Genomic DNA, 19,591 nt, shown 5'->3' on the forward strand with positions numbered 1-19,591 from the left:
ATTCAAAGATTTTGAGAATACTGTTTGAAGTCACACATAAATGATACTATTACACACCTAAGAAATTGTACTTTTTAAAAAAATTCTAAAAATCACTAATATTTCATAACTTTAACACAAATGCAGCACGGGTTACCGTTATCCAGTCGCTCTGAAACTTTATAAAAACCATTTTCTTATCAAGTGTCATATTTTTAAGGGATGAAACACAACAAAATCAAAAGTTGAAAATAAAGACTACCACCCTATTGCACACCTGCATGCATTCGTGCGCACCATATTTTGCCTCGCCCACAATGGACTCATGCGAGCCAGCATATGAATGTGATCCTCCAAGAAAAGTCACAACCGGCAAATCACAACCGATACATCGATCATAGTGCACCAAACGATACTTCCCCAGCTTCTGCAGGAAAGGGGACATCTTCGTTTCCCACCCGAGCCTTCACACACTTTACATCCCTGTGAGTATGCTTTCCTGATTTTATCCTCTTTCTCCAGGACAACGCTGTTGTACAACTCGAAAAATCACATGCCCTCCATAACTGTACGATTACACGCTCACCAGGCAATTAGTCCCTCCTTCGTGCATGTCCTAAAGACGGCTGTGCTTCTACAGCCCCGTACTCCTCCAACACCTCCGGGCGCGTGACCACCCTCCACTTCCACCTGGAAGTCACCTGACGACCACGTTGGCAATTTCAAGCCGCTACGGTGGGCGGTGTCCTTTCTGAGGTGTGTGCTCCATGAGTGGGGACAGCCACCCCCCCCCCCCCGTGGCGTGCTTTATCGTCCGTACTGTTCAGGTTGAACTTCAGCACCCTCAAGCCCGTCTGAGCCTCTTCCAGTTTCGCCAACCTCTTTCGCAGCACTGCGAATCTCCGAGGCCGTCGATTCCGCGGGCGTGGCAGATCGGCTTTAGGCGTTTTCCACCTTCTTGGTGAGGGATACAATTCATGCAGCGTCATATCCCATTGCCCCCACCTCCATTCCCTGGTACAACACGGTATCCTCGGAGAACCCACTGGCACACAAGGCATCTTTTGTAGCAGCAGGAATGAGGTCTTGAGTTGAGTGTTCGCGTAATCATGAATCAACACCTGCACCACCCACCCCTACTTCGGGGTTCCCGGATTGTGGGGCGAACCATCTACCCACCCTATCTCATTAACCAATCGGCCACCGTAGGTAGAATCCACTACTCAAGTGACCGTAGAAAACCGCGTATTCCCGGGGTGAATGCTGTGATTCTGTTGGTGTCCACGGGCCACCAAGCATTCCAACGTTGGAGCGGAGCACTTATCCTCTGCCTGATATACGTCTGTCACCTGAGCGAAGGAGACCTGTACTCCTAACCGCCAGTGCCACCGTTACTGTCCACACACGCAAATGCTATCCCGGCTCCCGAATGCCCAGTAGCCTAGGGTCGTTCGCCTTAACCTTAGCGGCCATTACTCGGGCGCGTTGACTATGTAGCACCCGCGAGGCCTGAGCTTTCTTTGCTGGTTGTGAGGGCCGTCCACAGCCCTCATCTATGTTGTCTTTTCAAGTAATCCCACTAGGGAGTGGAAATCTCAGTCAGAACGTTTGCCCTGCATCCAGCCGTCGTGGTTCCTGGTATATCTGATACCAGGAAATTCAAGGGTGACGTAAAATGCGTGTGTAGTGGGAGGAAATGTCACGGAGATCAAACACCACTCGCAAGTGCTTCTTATGCCTTTCTTCTACAAGAAATAAAGTGCCGGGCGTTATCCGACCTCAGTCTGGACGCTGAGGTTGAATGAATTTCTTTCGGAGTTGGTTAGATTTGCAAGTGAGTGCCGACTTTGAAGGACCACCCTCGACAGGCAAATGTTCAATTGATTTTCACAACATTTATTCAGGAAACTTAATTAAACGAGATTAACAATGTATAATACGTGTAATACGTGAACTCGTGATATGGCGAGGTTAACTATGGACTCGTGATATGGTCTAGTTCTACTGAGTGACAAAGTTCTTCTGGTGTTTTTTTCGATCTCGTGTATCCTTGCAGCCGCTCCACCCGCCTACGTGGTGATTGGAAAATCGGGCCTTGCCCAATCAGCAGCGTGCGGCCCGCAATCACCCCTCGATTGCGTTCTCAGTGCGCTCGTGTAAAGCGGTGTGCGTTGGCGTTACCTTCCTACGCCTTAGGGCAAAGTCCGGTGCCGCGGTGGGAAAACCCTTAGGCCCCTGACATCATCGACAGCACCTCAACTGGCGAAACCGTTGCGATGTCGTGCTCATGGTGTTTACAAGGCCCGGGTCGCGGTGGTCTGGTCAACCTCTCTCTGTCGAGTGACACGAAGTCGACAGCGCAAACTAAAGATTCTCCTTAAGTATAATGATTTATGTTACCTAAAAATGCGGATAGGACCACTTTCTCCGACCAAGTATTGCGAGCGGCTCCTCTGTACAATGTAAACCTAAACAGAGGCCAAATCAAAATAAAGAATTAAAATAGTAATGACCTATTAAATTCCAGTTGTGTTGTGCGCACAGTATGAAAGGCACGAGATGAGACTAGTTGTATCATGCTTGTCGATGGCAGGCATTTAACTCTTATATCGGGGGAGCATTTATGTGCAAGTTCATCGCATCCGCAAAATATTAAACAGTTAATTATGCACGCTTCAACGAACTTCTATCTTCCTTTGGTCTTTATAGTTTCCCTGCCTCTTCTTCGTAAAATCTATTGGCGTGTACATTTATAATTTATCAGAAAGTTACAATTGCTTTATAGTGACTTCTATATGTCTTCTACCTTCTCATCTAAGAACTATCTTTTATCAACAAAAAAGATAAGTTTACAGTAACATTTACTTTTTATCCTATAGAATTATATTTATAATTATGATTTTAATTATGTTTATTTCTGTTTATGTATAGAAAGACAGAAGACTGATGCTAAGCACGCACTTGCGATTTTCTATCGCGTGATTATTTAGTTGCACAAATAGAACACACAGTTTTCAATAGGAATGCGCGTACAACCGACTAATCAATAACAGCGATTCCTACTGAAAACTGTGTGTTCGACACTCCTGAAATTAATTAAGGGATCACCTTGAAAGCGACCATTTTCCTGTGTAAAAACAGAGCAATGAATTTTCTATCCGATTTTTTTTACCCAGTTATTCAAACGAGCAAAAATTGATACTATGAAACAAAAATTGTTTCTCTTTTACTTCAGTTGCGTCTAGCCAACGAAGGAATCATCGTTGAAGGTTCATAAAAAAAGCAATAGATAAATATTAGTTTCAAACGATATTTCAAAAATATCGATACGACTAGTCTTGCCGGACTTATGAGCATGCGAACTTAACTAATGCGAGGAGTGTATTTTTGCGACTAAATAATCGCGCGACAGAAAATCGCAAGGGCGCGCTTAGCTTAACATCGTACGCCATCCAGCTGCAGCGTACGTGCATTGTAACTGATGGGGCACCATGCATGAACGGAACAGCAGAGGTTTGTTTGGAATATTAAAATCAAATTCTATTAACTGTCATGTATTGCACTGCATTATACCTACATCAAGAAGTTTTATGCAATAAATCTTTGAAATTATCATCAATAATGAAAGTAGGTACTAACGCCACCAATCTTGTCAGAGGAGGCAATCACGCACTTAAAGGGGAGCCTGGTATAACTAGCTCAAAATCGAGGCATTTTTCGGGAATTTTATTTAAAGAAAGTATTTAATCGATCTTACTGAAACTTTCACGATATTGTATTGTCAGATTAAGGTAGATAAAAAAATCAATGCGTGGAACTCTGACGCGTCAGAAATGAAACTTCTTATTAAATATCAAAACCGTTAATTTTTTTTAATGTGAATCAGTTTTATTCCTCTGAATGTTCATTGAAAAGTAGATTGTGTGGTATATTTGCTTCTCCTGGTGCAATACGAAGATACTTTTCATCATTCCATAAGTGTGTTTGCTGTGGTGCAGTGAGACTATCTTCGATTGGTATGTCTTCACTAATTTCATCTATAGGAATTTGATTAACATTCTCAGTATGAAACAAAGATTCATAAGCTTTTATGCCGTGCAGCCTGTAGAGAGGAGTTTCAAATAGACATTGCAGCCATTTTGTATGTTTCGTTTTTTCACCAAACAAACTAAATAACGGGATTTATGTATTTTGTTTCTCTTAATATGAACATTAACATAATGATCGTCATTAATGTTTCTTGGCAAATGATTAACCATCATATTTGCAGAGACTGGAACATTAATAATTTGCCCGAATATCTCATGCTGTCCATGTGCATGTCGCAAGCGTCGAATTTGAATGAACGGTATCCTGGGTGAAATTAAACTCTTTGACAACAAATCTAATGTAGGTACTATTCGTGCGTGGATTGAAGACTCCTGGCGGGCGGTCACGGGCGATGCAGTCCGTCGCTGTGACGATTGGTCGTGTCACCTATTTGGGCAGACTTCTAATGAGGGGGCACACGTATTTTGGTTATTGGCGGAATCGGCCACATCTACTTACTACAATGTAACAGACGGAGGTTCAGGCGGCGCTAGCGGCGGTCTGCACCGCCCGCCAAAGAGTTTTCTTTCCACGCACGAATATTAGATGAGAAGGTATTTGAATATACGAAAGCTTTTGACTTGGATAACGTTGGAATGTTATTATTTTGCGTCAGACAATTTCTGCATGTGTTGCAGTTACCCGTTACCACATGTCGAATGTTAATGGCTGGGAAAGCAGCGTGTAAGAGTTGTTGATGCTTGGGATCAACAGGTTTCACGTCCTTCTTAAACCATATTCCAACACAAATGAAGCAAACTTTATCAAGTTTATTCTTCAGAAATTGTGTTTGAAATTCTTGATGGGCAGTTTTAAAGAAATTAAAGTTTGTGTATGGTAGCGTAGCAACAGTGGGTGCATCGGTACTTGTTGATGGCACAACTGAATCATATACATTAGGTTTATCCGAGGCAGCAGATGAATCCTTAGTTGTAGAATGTAGAGGGTACCCTTGCCGACGCGCCGGTACAGCTGGATTGCGTGTACTGGATCTGTGCAAACGTGTGACGTGTAGGAGGAAGGTTACCAAAAGTAACGGGCACCTGACGTAGTAAGGAGTAGTAGAGGGGGAATAGGTATTGGAAGTGGGAACTCGCGACGTAGTAGGGAGTAGTAGATGGGGAATCCTCGCATATACAGGGTGTCCGCGGGAAGACTGAACAGCTGGATATCTCCTAACGTATTGGAGAACAAAAATTATATGGAATTGCATGGCTTGAGGGGGCAAATTTATTAGCTGAGACGATTTTTTTTTCGATTATTATTTTAAAAGAAACGATGGTCAAGTTCGGTTTTTTAAATGGAACTATTTTTTTTTTTTAGAGTTCACTCTATAGTGCGTTCCAAGACAAATTCAATAACCTGTAATGTATACATCTTATTTCCACTGGTTTTCGAGATATTGCGCTTGCAAATTTACTGATTTTCACTGGAAGAAAACCCGCTGGAATAGCAAGCACCGGGGATGGTCTTGTTCGCGCCACGAGTGGCACGCGTTGGGCATTGCCTGTTGAAACAGATACCTATGTACCTGCCAAAGGTGTACGCCAGGAATGGCAGGCCCAAAGGTTGGACAATTCTTTTCCGTCACAAATGCTAGGTTGGTACATCTGCGGTATCGAGAAGCGTACGGTTAATGTTTCAAAACGTCATAAAATTTATTTAGTGTTTGAACGCAAGGAGAAGTAGGAAAATATGACTCAATTTTTACCTTCAATAGTCTTTTATTTCGCACTTCCTTCTGCGCTCGGATGGCCGGTTCTTTTCGGAGGGATGCGAGTTCGATTGGTTAGGTTAGAAGGTGTAAAAGTTGCTAGACCAAATGTCAACCATATGGAGCAGATTGTAATAGGACCACTCGGAACTGCATTCCTTCCAAACGGCTGCTCTCTTGAAGAGGCCCTCTTCACAGCAATACCTCCTCCCCAATGCTCACCTTCTCTCGCACGAAATAATACGTCAACGCATGCTTTTGTTTTGATATTGGAGCTTGTGTTTATACTCGAGAGATAAGGGATCTGTTCGAATTTTTGGGGAGGATCACGCGTCGACAGTGAGCTACCCCTTTTCTTCCTGTGTCTCTCCACGAGGCGTATTGACGGTGGATAATACCTTATAATTACTGCATTTGTGGCATCTTTCTTGCGTGCGTCGGGGTAAAAACGGACTCCGAGCCAGGCGAAAATTTATTCGCACTTTACGATCGATAATTTATTATTTTTCCAAGAACGTTTCGACAACATTTGTCACATGAATGATAAAATTGAATCATATTTTCCTAAATCTCCTTGCGTACAAACTCTAAATAGATTTGTTGACGTTTTGAAACATTAACAGGCAATGCCCAACGCGTGCCACCCGTGACGCGAACAGGACCACCCCCGGTGCTTGCTATTCCAGCGGATTTTCTTCCAGTGAAAATCAGTAAATTTTCAAGCGCAATATCTCGAAACCCAGTAGAAATAAGGTGTATACATTATAGGTTATTGAATTTATCATGAAACGGACTATCAAGTGAATTCTAAAAAAAAATAGTTCCATTTAAAAAACCGAACTTGACCATCGTATCTTCTAAAATAATAGTCGAAAAAAATCGTCTCGGCTAATAAATTTGTCCCCTCAAACCATGCAATTCCACATAATTTTTTTTTTTCTCCAATACGTTAGGAGATATCCAGCTGTTCAGTCTTCCCGCGGACACCCTATATGCTATCAATATCTATATTATCTATATTCTATTATTACTAGTTTTTTAGCCTGTCTTCGCCAGGCATTACTATCCTGTATAATAAGACGCGTACGATAACCACAATTTTTGTTGGAAACTCTCCTAGACACAATTTTCGCTGCGAAATACGAAATTTTACAACTTTTGCGTATCAGATGCGTCTCTTTACCTGTCTAATTGGTCTTCTCCTGAAGGGCATTTCGAGGGTCCTAAGTCATATACGTGCCCAGACTCACTGCCCGGCGACAATTGAGACCCCCCCACCCAGAAACGAAATAATTCTCGATTTTATTACAATAACTAACGGGTGACAAAGACCCCGAATCAAAGATATTTGTGGAGCCTAAATAAACGGCACATTTCGACTCTGCGTTGAGCGCGCGTTTGTATTTGCACCACTTCTTGGAATCCTTCGGTCGAGGGTGAGAGAACTCGTGAGCGAGCGAGAAAGGACGAAAGATTCGACACGAAGTAAACGTCGGCTACGAAGGAGAGAAAGCATGATACTTTGTCTGGCTTCGTCATTTAGCTCGAGCTCGACCCGCGTGCAGACCTACATATAATGCAGTAGCGGCTACTACATTGTACTTAAATACGTGTTTTAGGCCACAGGTACTAACCATTCTCGAATTTTCCAGGTTTTTGATTTTTTACGGCTTCTTTGGGCGCCGAGGAAACGTCATGCCGAATCTGAACCTTGTAGGTCATCGGGAAGTCCGAAAAAAGCCTGTGGAAAGATTTTGCTAACAAACGAACATCCACCTTAAGCGTCTTATTATATAGGATAGGATTATTATTATATAAAGAGAGAGCCGATGTTTATGTTCGCGCTAATCTCAAGACCTATTGCACCGATCTTCCTCAAATTTTAACACGTTATTTCTGGATACTCTAGGACGGACATAGGCTATGTAGCATGTCTCAAAAACGCGTTATTAAGATGTAATTCATATGTAAAAATTTCTCGTATACAGTTGTTTTGCAGACCACGTAACCCGTGTATACGACAGTCTACTTCGCGCGCGCATGCGCATATTCGGCCCGCGCGATTCCTCGCCCGTAGCAGTACCGCGATGTCACCACCAGGTGGCGAAGCTTCTCGCCTGCTTTCTCGCGAGAGAACTGGTTTACCGCGGATATATATAGGTCAGAATGATCGTCGGCTTTCAAATTGCTTTTGCAGATTTAGGGTGCGTTCCGATTCGCGCATGGAGTGCATGATGCGCAGGAAGTTGCATAGAGATGTATGCCCTGTTGGCGCAAGAAATTCCCTAGAAACATCTGACTTCCGGTGCAATATTTGTGGCGCCTTTTACCATCTTGATTGGGAGTGAAAGTGGGGCGAGCGTGCCCTCGCTTCTTCCGTTTCCTGTTCTAGAACGTTCTATTCGGTTTCGGCATGTACACGCGTCTGTACGTGTCACGGTCTGTATTCCTTTATATCCGTTCTTATATTCAGTACTATTCAATATTTCTTTTGCGTTCTCTCGCATATGAACATCAGTGACTACTCCACTATTTTCTGGTTTGCGTATTAAACTAAATATCAGGTAAATATCTTGTGTTTGCTTCGTAACCTAAGTAGTACGTCGTGAATTTTACCTTGGGCTGCTTTTATTGCTTTTTGAGCTTCCACGAATAAACTCCTTAATTTTCCATTGACCATGACTTGTAATTCTACAAGCGCCATCCTTTTTATAATAATAATGTAACGAAACAATAACACAAACAAGGAATGTTAAATAAAACTGAATTTAATTATAAATACAGATGAGGAATTCTTAAGAATTCCGTTCTCGGGTCAAGACTGAACGTTTTACAATCCATCGGTTTTACACCTTTTGTTAATTAAAAGCCAATCGCAAATTTATTTATAATTTAGCTAAATTCCTATTCGTCGATGCATTTCCCTTTCGGTTATCGATTTTTGAGATAGCAAGCGTTTAACCACATTGCGCTGATTTTGCACACTGAGGAGAAGGGAAAAAAGTGGAGCTCATTTACTCACACATCCGTTTATTTATTAAAAGAATCTCCAACCATTTTTAAACCCCTCAGGTTTGCGCGGACTTCACTTTGTTTCCATTTCCTATTACATTCGTGTAATCCGATTCAAATTTCGCACTTCTATGCTCCACGCCGCAGGCGGGAGTCACAACTGCCTCTAGTCCGAGTTGCAGCAGTTCCTGCGCGCCTCATGCACCGGAAGTGAGAAAAAGTTTAAGGAATCGTACGATACCACCAATACGATACCACCAATTCCATGCCCTCCATGCACGAATCGGAATGCACCCTTATCCGTACCGTCTTTGGATGTTACTATGCCCCGAGTGTGATCGAATTTGTCCAAATCATCCGCTCCTGCTCGACGTATGCAATATACACGTAGGAATGTAAAAATATTTCAAAATCGATATATCGAGTACACAATATATCGAGGTGTACATATCGGTACACGATATATATCATAGTTGAGGTATCGATATATCGAGTACAGTAAATCCTCGTTACCAGCTCGTTTCTATCATGCGTTAGGAGTCCGGCGACTATCCTCATCATTTCTTGGAATCCTTCGGACGAGAGTGAGAAAACCCAATGTGCGAGCCGACACGAAGTTGCTGTCGGCTACGAAAGAGAGAAAGCATGATACTTTGTCTCACTCCGTCTTTCAGCTCGAGGTCGAGTTCGACCCGCGTGCGGGCTCCTACAATGCAGCGGCGCTTTCCGTATTTATAATACATATTGTAATTCGTTTCGTGACAGGCGAGTGTGACAAATTATTCGCAGAACGTAAAATTCTCTGTAGTATTGGAATCCGAAATTTTTAATTCTGTACCTTATTACATATTCTCGGTGAAAAAAGAGACGTCAGCCGACCACTTATAAATTACATATGTACATACTCTGATTACATATGTACACATGCGCGTCCCTTATCCCCCTCCCATTCTTTCTTACTCGTATTTACACATATTTATAATAATAATTATGTCTTAATCAGCATTTACAGTGCAGTATTCCATCATGCCATCGCCGTTGGACCTGGAACGAAACGATAAAAAGTTTAAGAGCAACTCAGACCGTCATACATACTTAACCGTGTTTCCACCGATGACTTTAGGGGTCTTCTCTGACAAAAAATATTCCTTCACATTTTTTAAAGATCGTTGGACATGTCGTGGCGCCTCTTTGTAATCCTATTTTTTCAATACTCTCAGAGCTCTTAATATTTTTCGCCTCCGGATGTCTTCTTCCTTCCTTTTATTTTCTTCGTCTTCACTCGATATTTCTTAATTTTTGTATGTATGTAGGATTTCTCCTGGTTCTTGCTGAATTCTCAGGCGAATGGGACGCGGAGATGGAGGTCTTATAAAGAATTGGGCCCAGTTGATATTAAAATAAACAAACTTTAATATAGCTAGGTGTAAGTGGTTGAATAAAAATGTAATATGAATAAGTAAAAAGATGAAAGACGCAAGCACGCGACAGTCTCGCTGGACCACCGGTACGCAACTCCCCGCTTTCGTCCGCCTCACGCCACGCGACAATGCCGGCGCGTTTTTCGGCTGTTTCTCCGACGCGTCACTCGCTACGCCTCGACCAGCCATCGGCATCCCACATGTATTATAAATACGGAAAGCGCCGATGCATTGTAGGAGCCCGTATACGGGTCGAGCTCGAGCTGAAAGACAAAGCGAGACAAAGTATCATGGTTTCTCTCGTCCGTAGCCGACGGCAACTTCGTGTCGACTCTTTCGTATCATCCCGATCGCTCATTGGGTTTTCTCACTCGCGCCATTGGCCGCGCGGAATAGCGTCCACAACACGTTAGGAGCCCGCCGCTAGCCCCGTTCGTGGGGCTGGTAACGAGGATTTAATGTATATCAATATTTTTCATTTTACTAAAAAAAGATAATATTAATTCTTTAATATTGCTTACCAACTTTTATAATAAAAAAATGAACTTTTTTTAACATTAATCTTATGTATTTTATTTTTAACAAAAATTGAGCTGTAAATTTGAATTTCAAAATTATCGCAATACACACACAATAAATGAATATTATTTTATTTGTTCTTGTACCGGCTTATTTAATTTCTTAATTTCATCTTCCCCATCACCAAGCAAACCACACGCACTATTTAGATGTTTTGTTTTGATATGTGTGTGTAAGTTAGAAGTGTTTCCCGCGGTTTGAATAATTTTATGACAAAATCTACATTCGGCAGAACTTTTAGTTTTTTTTTTATGAAAAATTTCCAAATTTTGCTTTTAGTTTTGGATGCCATGCTGCCTAGCTGTGCAGTTTTTTTTATTTCAATCGTCATAAAAGAAGAAATGAAAGTGAAAAATTAAAACAAAGAAATTGTATATTGTTTTTAAACTCAAAGAAATAAAAGTAATGATTTAATTTACCTCTTCTTACTTCATATAAATTTATATTTATATTTCGTGATGAACTTAATGAATCTATGGTACTAATTTATGTCTGTTATGCAATGATTTTACAAAAAGGCCAGGGCTACTTTTTCTATTCGTTTTCTACATAAACGCGTTTTATTCAAGCAATACAGGGCAATAAAACTCTCAACCACGCTCCTTTGTTCTCTACTTTACGCTTCTCCTCACATATATGCAGACCTACTACTTTGCCTTTCACGCCGACAACTCTAGGCACCAAAACTACTACTTGCATAATTTATCGATATTTTTAGAATACTGTACGCACTCGTTATAAGCCCAACGAACGGGGCTGGCTGCGGCCGTAAGGTGCGTTGTGGACAGTATTCCGTGCGGCCAGTGGCGCAAATGAGATAACCCAAGAGCGAGCGACAGAAACGAAAGAGCCTCTCGCTCGTTCTCGGGTTCTCTCTCTCTCTCTCTCTCGTCCGAGGGATTCCAAGAAATGGTGGTGATAGTCGCCGGGCGTACAACGCGTTGTAGAAACGGGCTTATAACGAGTGCGTACTGTATATCGATATATCTATTCGATATGCTTTGCGAAACTATCGATACAGAAATATCGATATATTTGATCATTTTATCGATACAGAAATAACGATATATTTTATCCTTTTATCGATAAATTTAATATATCGATATATCTTTGATATCCCTATGTACGCGCGGAGCAACGCTGAATGTAAATCCTGGACTCATAAGAGTGAATGTTACCGAAAGGTTTGCATTCAATTATGATTCAGGAATTAACTATGTTAACTTACGAGAAGTTAAAATAGGAGCGATCGATAATATTTGCTGTCACTGCTCCGACAGGTGATCCGCAAAAATTCATCCTAATGTCAGAAAATCAGCTTACCAACAATGTCATCTTTTCCGAAATGTTATGAAGAAATTAAGCTTTATTTTCAAAATACTTAATTTCCTTTAAATATATTAATTCTAATAAACATGAATCCATCACGCTAGTGTTCCTAACCTGTTCTGGGAGTTTTTTTTCAGATTTCCGTGTATGTGTGATCAGAAAAGGGTCGGACGATATCAGTAAGCGGTGAAATAAATCGTTATTTAACTGTAATAAAGATTTCTTCTGCATATGGTCGTATCGGTACTTCCTTATATTTTTATTACAGCATTCTAAGGTGTCCTTTGAAAACTCGCCTATTGGAAGGGTAAAACTTTACACGATTTGTGGCCCGCGGATTAAAATTTTGTACACACTGGCATATAATACCAACTATAATATTTCATGTATAGTTCGGCAGTCGTTTGGCAATAGTCATGAAATATTATTTTATTAGTTGGATAATAACTATTAACTTCAGTTATATTTGCTTTTAAATGAGGATCATTAAATATACGCCTGGCAGCGTATTTATTAGCAGTAACTTTCAATTCCAGTTTAGTCCAAAACTTTCCCTGCATCATTTTTTGTGCTATTCTATTAACTTATTGTTTCCACTTCTTTTTGTTGCAGTCCACGAACAAAAGTCTAATTTGTAGGAAATATGTAAAATACATTCCAAAAACCGGATGTAGCAATGACGGGTTGATAATCCAAATTGTAAATATTGTTCACAAATGTCTGAATTATGCTCATCCAATTTGTTCATAGTTTTGAGGGTTGCATTGCATAAATAGCACTTCTGGACAGGGTTCGAAAAAATTCTGGAACTCTTATTTTTAAAAAAATTCTGTTAGAACTTATATGTTTCGTATAGGAAAATATCTGTTCCTGTGGAAGTTTGATTGAAAGAACTAATACCCTTAGGAATTTCTTTAGAAAGTGTTCTCATGGAACAGATATTTTAGAACCTGTATAATAAAAATTGCAATGGAGACACTTGTATTAGAACATTTATTAAAAAAAGGTTCCATAAGATAGAGAACAGTACTAAACTATTGTTTTATTTAACAATATAATATCATATTCTTCATGTTTATTGAATGGAAGGTATGAAAATCATAACATAAGTAATTAATAGTTTCATAAGAATTATTGAACAGAAAAGAGAACTTGTTATGAATAATACCTAAATAACCTTTTTTTATAAATTACACGAACCGAAATACATAGAAATTCTATAATATATAATATCTATATTTCAATAATCGAATATATGAATATTGTTTGAGAAACTCGCGGTTGAGCGCGTGGGATGCCGGTTAGGTTATGTTGGCGGTGAGAAAGATTTAACACAGTACGTAAAATGAGAATGCGTCAGTTTATTAAAAAATGAACAGAGTTGGTGAAATGAGTTTGTGAGTTGAGTGAGCAACAACTCATGATCGTGGATGCACGAGATGAAAACGGATGCACTTGCACCGGCACGTGCTTCACTCACGGCGAAACCACTACCGAATAGAGCTTGAGAAAAGGTGTGAAATTGATCGTGAATTTATGCTAATATGATTGCGGGCAATGCACGATTGCACAATGAGAAAGTTGAGGAAATTGAGAATTCACACATTGACAGCTGAATCGCACGCGACACGTCTAGCTAATCACGCGATGTGAACACAAGTGAAGTAGTAATGGCTGATCGTTTTAGAGCGACGTCGTTTCGACCGTTCTAGAGAATCGATCGACGTGGGCCGCTCTGATTGGTTGATTGATTGTGGATCCGCCGTGAGCTTCGCCGTTCGGGAGGTGCTGCGGTGATCGAGAGTGAAGCGGCTTTAGGAACTATTGCATTCCCAAACAAATATACATTTAAGTATTATTATACTAGTTAAATTTTGCAATTCAACGTGATAGCATTATAACTATAATACATTATCGTATTTAATTTAATTTTGTAAGCAACAGATTTTCTAAATTTGTAGGACTTAAGTTGTATTTATTATCGTTTAATATAAACTTCAGTGTTGAAAAGGCACGCTCAACGCTAGCTTGTATAGCCGGTACACAGTGAATAACTTTTGCTGCCTTGTAAGGGTGTGGGAATTTGTATTTCATCTCTTCTCAATAATCTAACAAATTACTTTCTAAAGGAATCATTTTTGGTTTATACTCAGGTGGTTTATACTGAAGGCCGCAAGTAGGTCAATGTCATCTTCAACGTCTGAGTCTGATTCATCGGTTCCAATTTCTTGCAAATAATTCTCCGAAAGTTGGTCACTTGTTGATTGTAAAGATAATTCAATATCATGAACGGATTGTTAATTTAACAAAGATTGAGTACTTCAGTAGGGCTGGGATTATATGAATAATTTAATATTCGAATATTTTACAAGTATTCGAATGCTACGAATAAACTTCGAATATTTGAGTATTCGAATGTTATTATACGAATACTGATTTATTGGAATAGTATGCTGTGAATTATAAATCAAGTTCGTTAGGTTCATTTTTTTACAAGCTTTTATTTAGTTTCAGTTGTGAGTTTGTTAGTTTGTCAGGGTGAAATCTTGTAAGCGAATTTTGACCCACTTCAACATATCCGATCGGCTTAAAACTTTGTACACATATAGTTCCGATGACACTACAATATTTTCACTAAAAAGCATAACATACTTTATAGTAAATTTTTTTTTAAAAAACAAGCTTTTTTAAAATGTACTAAAAAGGAACCAATAATTTTGATACCGGTCCAAGTGACTGCCTGAAAAAAATCCCTCATATGTAAATATTGAAATATTCTATTTATATAAATATACAAGATGTACGTATTTTGATACATTAGTTTTCGCATTCTGCTAGAGCGTCCTTGTTACACGAGTTTTTTTCACTTGACTGCGAGCAGTCTAATTCCTCAATTCTAAATCTGTCCTGAGATCTAACCGGATTAAAAATCAAGAGAAAATCATGCCGTTCAGGAATTAGCATTCACTCCGCAATACATTCCTGACTCGGACACACTAGTACGCACTCACTCCTACTCCAATCTTACGTTCGTCCTTTACGTAAGAACTTATATGCTCTCGACGCTTATTTTCATAAAAATAATTAGAGGAGACAATATATTTAAGCAATAGGTTAACAATATATATGTAAAAATATTATATTGTACATATGTAAACATATACAGGGTGTTCGGCTACAGGTGGACATTATTTTAGGGAGTGATTTTAAATTAACAACTAAGTATTTCGAAAATATAGAATAAGATCTGATATCGTACTTCGTTTTCGAGAAAATTGACTTTGAATTTTAACCAAATACGCGTACCCCTGAGGTGCCTAAAGCTGTACTCCGGTGCACGCGTATTTGGCTAAAATTTAAAGTCAATTTCCTGGAAAATGAATTGCGAAATCAGAAAAGTTTATTCTACACTAGCGAAATATACCCGCGCTTCGTTTCGGGCTTAAGAGATATTAAGAACTCCATGAAAATAAATTTCACCCCTTTTCACCACCCCCTTAGACGTTGATTAGGGCAAAATCCTGAAATTGGTTTTAGGCATTTATGTGGGTAACCTTTCGAAGTAAACAACCAAGTTTATATCTAATTGGGCCTAAGAGATATTAAGAATCTGAGAAAATAAATTTTACCACTGTTCACCTCTTTTAGAACGGAATTTCTTAAAATCCTTCGTCAGTGGACGCCTACGTCATAAAAACAATGTACCTTCCAAATTTCACGTTCCTGGGTTAAACGGTTTGAGCTGGGCGTTGGTTGATGAGTCAGTCAGTCAGTCAGTCAGTCAGTCAGTCAGCACTCCTTTATTTATATATATATATATAGATTAAAAACTTTCTGTTCGATTATAGCTGAAAAAGAAAACAGAAGGAAAACCGTAATAATTATAATAAATGTAAAAATTTAAAAGTAACTGGGGTACGCAAAAACAAAAACTTTTTTCTCTCTTAAACAGAAAAAGAAAACAGAAGGAAAACATAATAAATGTAGAAAATCCAACGTAACTGGGATAAGCGATTGGTGTACCAAGACCTCTCGATTCCGTTCTCAGGGACCTTAATACCTTGGTCCCGTCGAATTTTCACCGGCGCATGCACTCGCGACGCTTATGGCCGCCTGGCGGTTGAGGCGCGAACCGCGCTCCGGTCTGTCGCAATAACGTACATAACCTATATATACATTATATTTCATATGGTTTTTCGGCGAAAGGGTGGGAGTTTTTAAAAAGATTTCTTAGCGAGTACATAGGAGCCGAGAGGAATCTACCTACCAAATTTCGTGGTTATTGGATTAGTGGTTCCAGAGAAATCGTGATTATCAGTGGTATTTGATTTGAATTTTATATATTTATAGATTTTCGACTTAGTTATTCAAGTAGAATTACTTCCTACAAGAATGTCCACCTGTATCCGAATACCCTGTATTACTCCCGTTAACATTACACAGCACTTCGGTTCTGGTACAAAAAAAAAACTAATTTATTTACATTGTTAGGATGTAAACAACTTCTGTTTGCGCTGACTATGTTTCCAGCCGTAGAAAAAAACTCTTTCAGCGGAAGAAGAAGTTGCTGGAATATTTAAATAGCATATGACTAATTTTGCCACGGAAGGAAATTTATTTTCGATTAATTTCCACCATTTCAAGGTATCTGCATTGTGCTCTATTTCTGGGTCTATTCGAAAATTAGCAAACTGCTGTTGAGTACTACTTTTACTGAAAGATATTTTAAAAAAAAAATCGAGGGGATTTTCGTATTCTTGTTCATCAGAATTCGGATTTTCGTTCATATTCTCGTTGTCCTCTTCAGGGTTCATTAATTTGCATTTGAGAGTAGCCCAAATTTGTTTTCATGTCTCCTTTTCTTCATGTTTGAGGTCCTTGTATCGAGGATCTAATGCGCTAGCGATGTGCACATGTTTGACGATAAATTTGGCCTTGCTTCCATTCCATTTCAAAGTGTCTCGTAACATCTGTTGCCACTAATAATTTTATTGATAATATAATTGGATCATCCTCGCCCTGTGATACAAGATGGGCATCAAGTAAACTCCTGACAAGAGGACGCATCATGGATAGTGTACAAGCTTTATCTGAACACATTAATGTGGCCGCCATTTCCAAAGGCTTCAGAAAAGTTATTAATCCTTCAATTATTTTCCATTCCATATTCGATAGGTGAAGCCGTTCATTTACAGGTTGTTTTGTATTTGACCGGTCACCCAATATATTTATGGCACTTTTATTTTTTACGATGGTCATGGCCATGTAATAGTCTGAATTTCATCTTGTTACGCATCTCTGCATTAATTTTTGATCTGGTAGACCCAATTGCTTCTGCCGTGCGCGAAGGGCATCGTAGCGATAGCAGAATGGCGAAAGTGTAAAACGATAGCAGAAGCTTTGTCCAATACCTCTTTAACGTCACTTAGATTGAGTCCCTTTTGCACACTAATTGTAAGCTAAGACATTCGCGTGGCAACTGCGAATCTAAGAAATCAGCAAAAATGCAAGCACTCCGCCGTGACTATATAGGGTAACGCGAACGACACCGAATAGCGAAACAAAACCGCAAATCGGCAGACTTGAGATCCAACCCTCAACCGGGTAACACGGCTAGAACCTACTTGTACACGTCAATCTAGTTTAGTTGTTTTTGAATAAAGACTTAGTTGAAACATCCTTGGTGCAGTTCATCCGGTGGATTCTTATCCTTTAACCACTCCCGAACCCACGATTACGCCAGATCCCCTATCTGCCTTGCGAGCCACCACGCAGGGCACAACAAAGCGGATTGAATTATTTCAAGCGGGCCGAAAGAACCGAGCGGGTCGAAAGAATCGAGGCGGCCCAAAAGAACTGAGGGGGCCCGAATGTATGTATGTACATTGTACGTCGAGCAAATAAGTTAGAAAATAGGTTAGATATACTTAACCCAATTATAATATAGACTGCGGAAGTTTATGTAAATGCATGTTTTTATTGGAATGACTTAAACAAGCGAGACTTTGACAGAACTATGTTTCATCATTAAGAGGATGTTAAAAATATATTTTCGATTTTACACATTTTGCATATTCTGGATATACATATATCCATATTCATATTGTTGCAGATACAGAATTTGTTTACAAATTAGCTTGGTAAACCTCGCCATTCAAATTTAATAGTTTCATATGTTAAAAAGTTTAATAGTGTAATAGTTACATATATATTCAAAAGTTTAATAATTCAATAGTAGGTACAACGGCTTGATACGTATAATATATAATTATTACAGTATAATTATTATTATAGTACAGTTTTATAAACGAGGTTAAATATCCCCCCCGTTATCTTTTTCAGCATATTTGCATATTCGCGGCATATCATACTTGCATAAGCTTCGGCAGTCTATATTATAATTGTGTTAAGTATATCTAACGTATATGCTCGACGTACAATGTACAGACATACATTCGAGCCGTCCTCGGGCCGCTTGAAAAATTCAAGCTACTTGGTTCTATCTAACCCGCCCGGGTTTTTCAAGCCGCTCGGTTCATACTCGGCTTGGCTCGGATACTGGGATTCAGCTTGGTTCGGATTTCAAGCTATCCGAATATTCAAGTACTTGAACAGCTCTACCGGGAAGACCATGGGCGGAGCGTTTAGAATTAATAAATTTAAAAAAAAACTTTAATATTTAGTGGGATAGATGCTTCCGTGGATGCAACGTATCCCCGATAACACGATCTGGAAAGAGATTTACATTCAGATCTAATCGTGCTAGCCCATACTTCTCTTATAAGCGAGGTGTGCTGCCTTCTTAGCCTTGACAAACGAAATTAGCTTCCTAGAGAACCAGCTCGGGTGTTTAGAAAAGTAAGCTCTCGTTACTGATACAAAGGATTGTATCGCGTGGAAAATATGTTCGTAGAGGAAGGAGACAGACTGCTCCGTTGACATGCTATTCAGGCAGCTGTCCCAGTCGATCGCATTGAGGTACTCTACGATTCGCGAGTAGTCCCAAGCATTTGCAAAGTTAAATCTACTGGACACGGAACGTCAGGCAGCCTGAGTAGCGCTGAGATGGAGATTCGCGAGTGGAGCAGGATGAAAGGGATCAAGTAGTAAGAGGTGATCGGAAGCCAATACCAGCGAGACTCCATTAAAATTAGAGAAAATAATATCTAGAAAATCTCTGCCAGAATTTAGACACGAGTTCATTTGTCGGAGATTATATAAGTAACTGATCTCCTTGATATGTTCATAAGCCGACAATTCATCGCCAGAAACAGCCCGCGGAGGACCAACAGATGCAACCACCGGGAATAGGTCATCCCAAACGCACCTGGGAAGGTTATAGTCACCAAATAATAATGTATTGGCAAGCGGAAATTGCCTGGACACCTCGTCGGCGCTGGCGCAGTGCTCGGAATGGATGCCGGGGGAATGTAAACAGCTCCCAGTATAAGAGAATGAGGCAATACAC

The 19,591-nt window shown here is 39.9% G+C and overlaps 1 protein-coding gene and 1 long non-coding RNA gene across 4 annotated transcripts in view; one reads left to right on the forward strand and one right to left on the reverse strand.

The window, feature by feature from the left end:
- The window catches only part of LOC143372214 (late secretory pathway protein AVL9 homolog), a 75,148-nt gene that overhangs the window by 37,478 nt on the left and 18,079 nt on the right, over positions 1–19,591 (forward strand). The window contains exon 2 of one of the 3 annotated variants that reach the window (XM_076818249.1): positions 2,911–3,492. The exons of the other annotated variants lie outside the window; for them this stretch is intronic. Within the exon in view, the coding sequence (XP_076674364.1) occupies positions 3,475–3,492 (18 nt within the window). The 5' untranslated portion in view covers positions 2,911–3,474. The remainder of the gene's footprint in view (positions 1–2,910; positions 3,493–19,591) is intronic. 3 annotated transcript variants of the gene reach the window in all.
- LOC143372199 (uncharacterized) lies at positions 16,847–17,684 on the reverse strand. Its single transcript, XR_013086239.1, has 2 exons — positions 17,361–17,684; positions 16,847–17,247 (listed from the first exon to the last, which is right to left on the reverse strand). It is a non-coding gene; the product is annotated as an uncharacterized LOC143372199 (long non-coding RNA).

Source organism: Andrena cerasifolii, chromosome 8 (assembly GCF_050908995.1).
Source record: "Andrena cerasifolii isolate SP2316 chromosome 8, iyAndCera1_principal, whole genome shotgun sequence".
In the NCBI taxonomy this organism is placed as follows: Eukaryota; Metazoa; Arthropoda; class Insecta; order Hymenoptera; family Andrenidae; genus Andrena; species Andrena cerasifolii.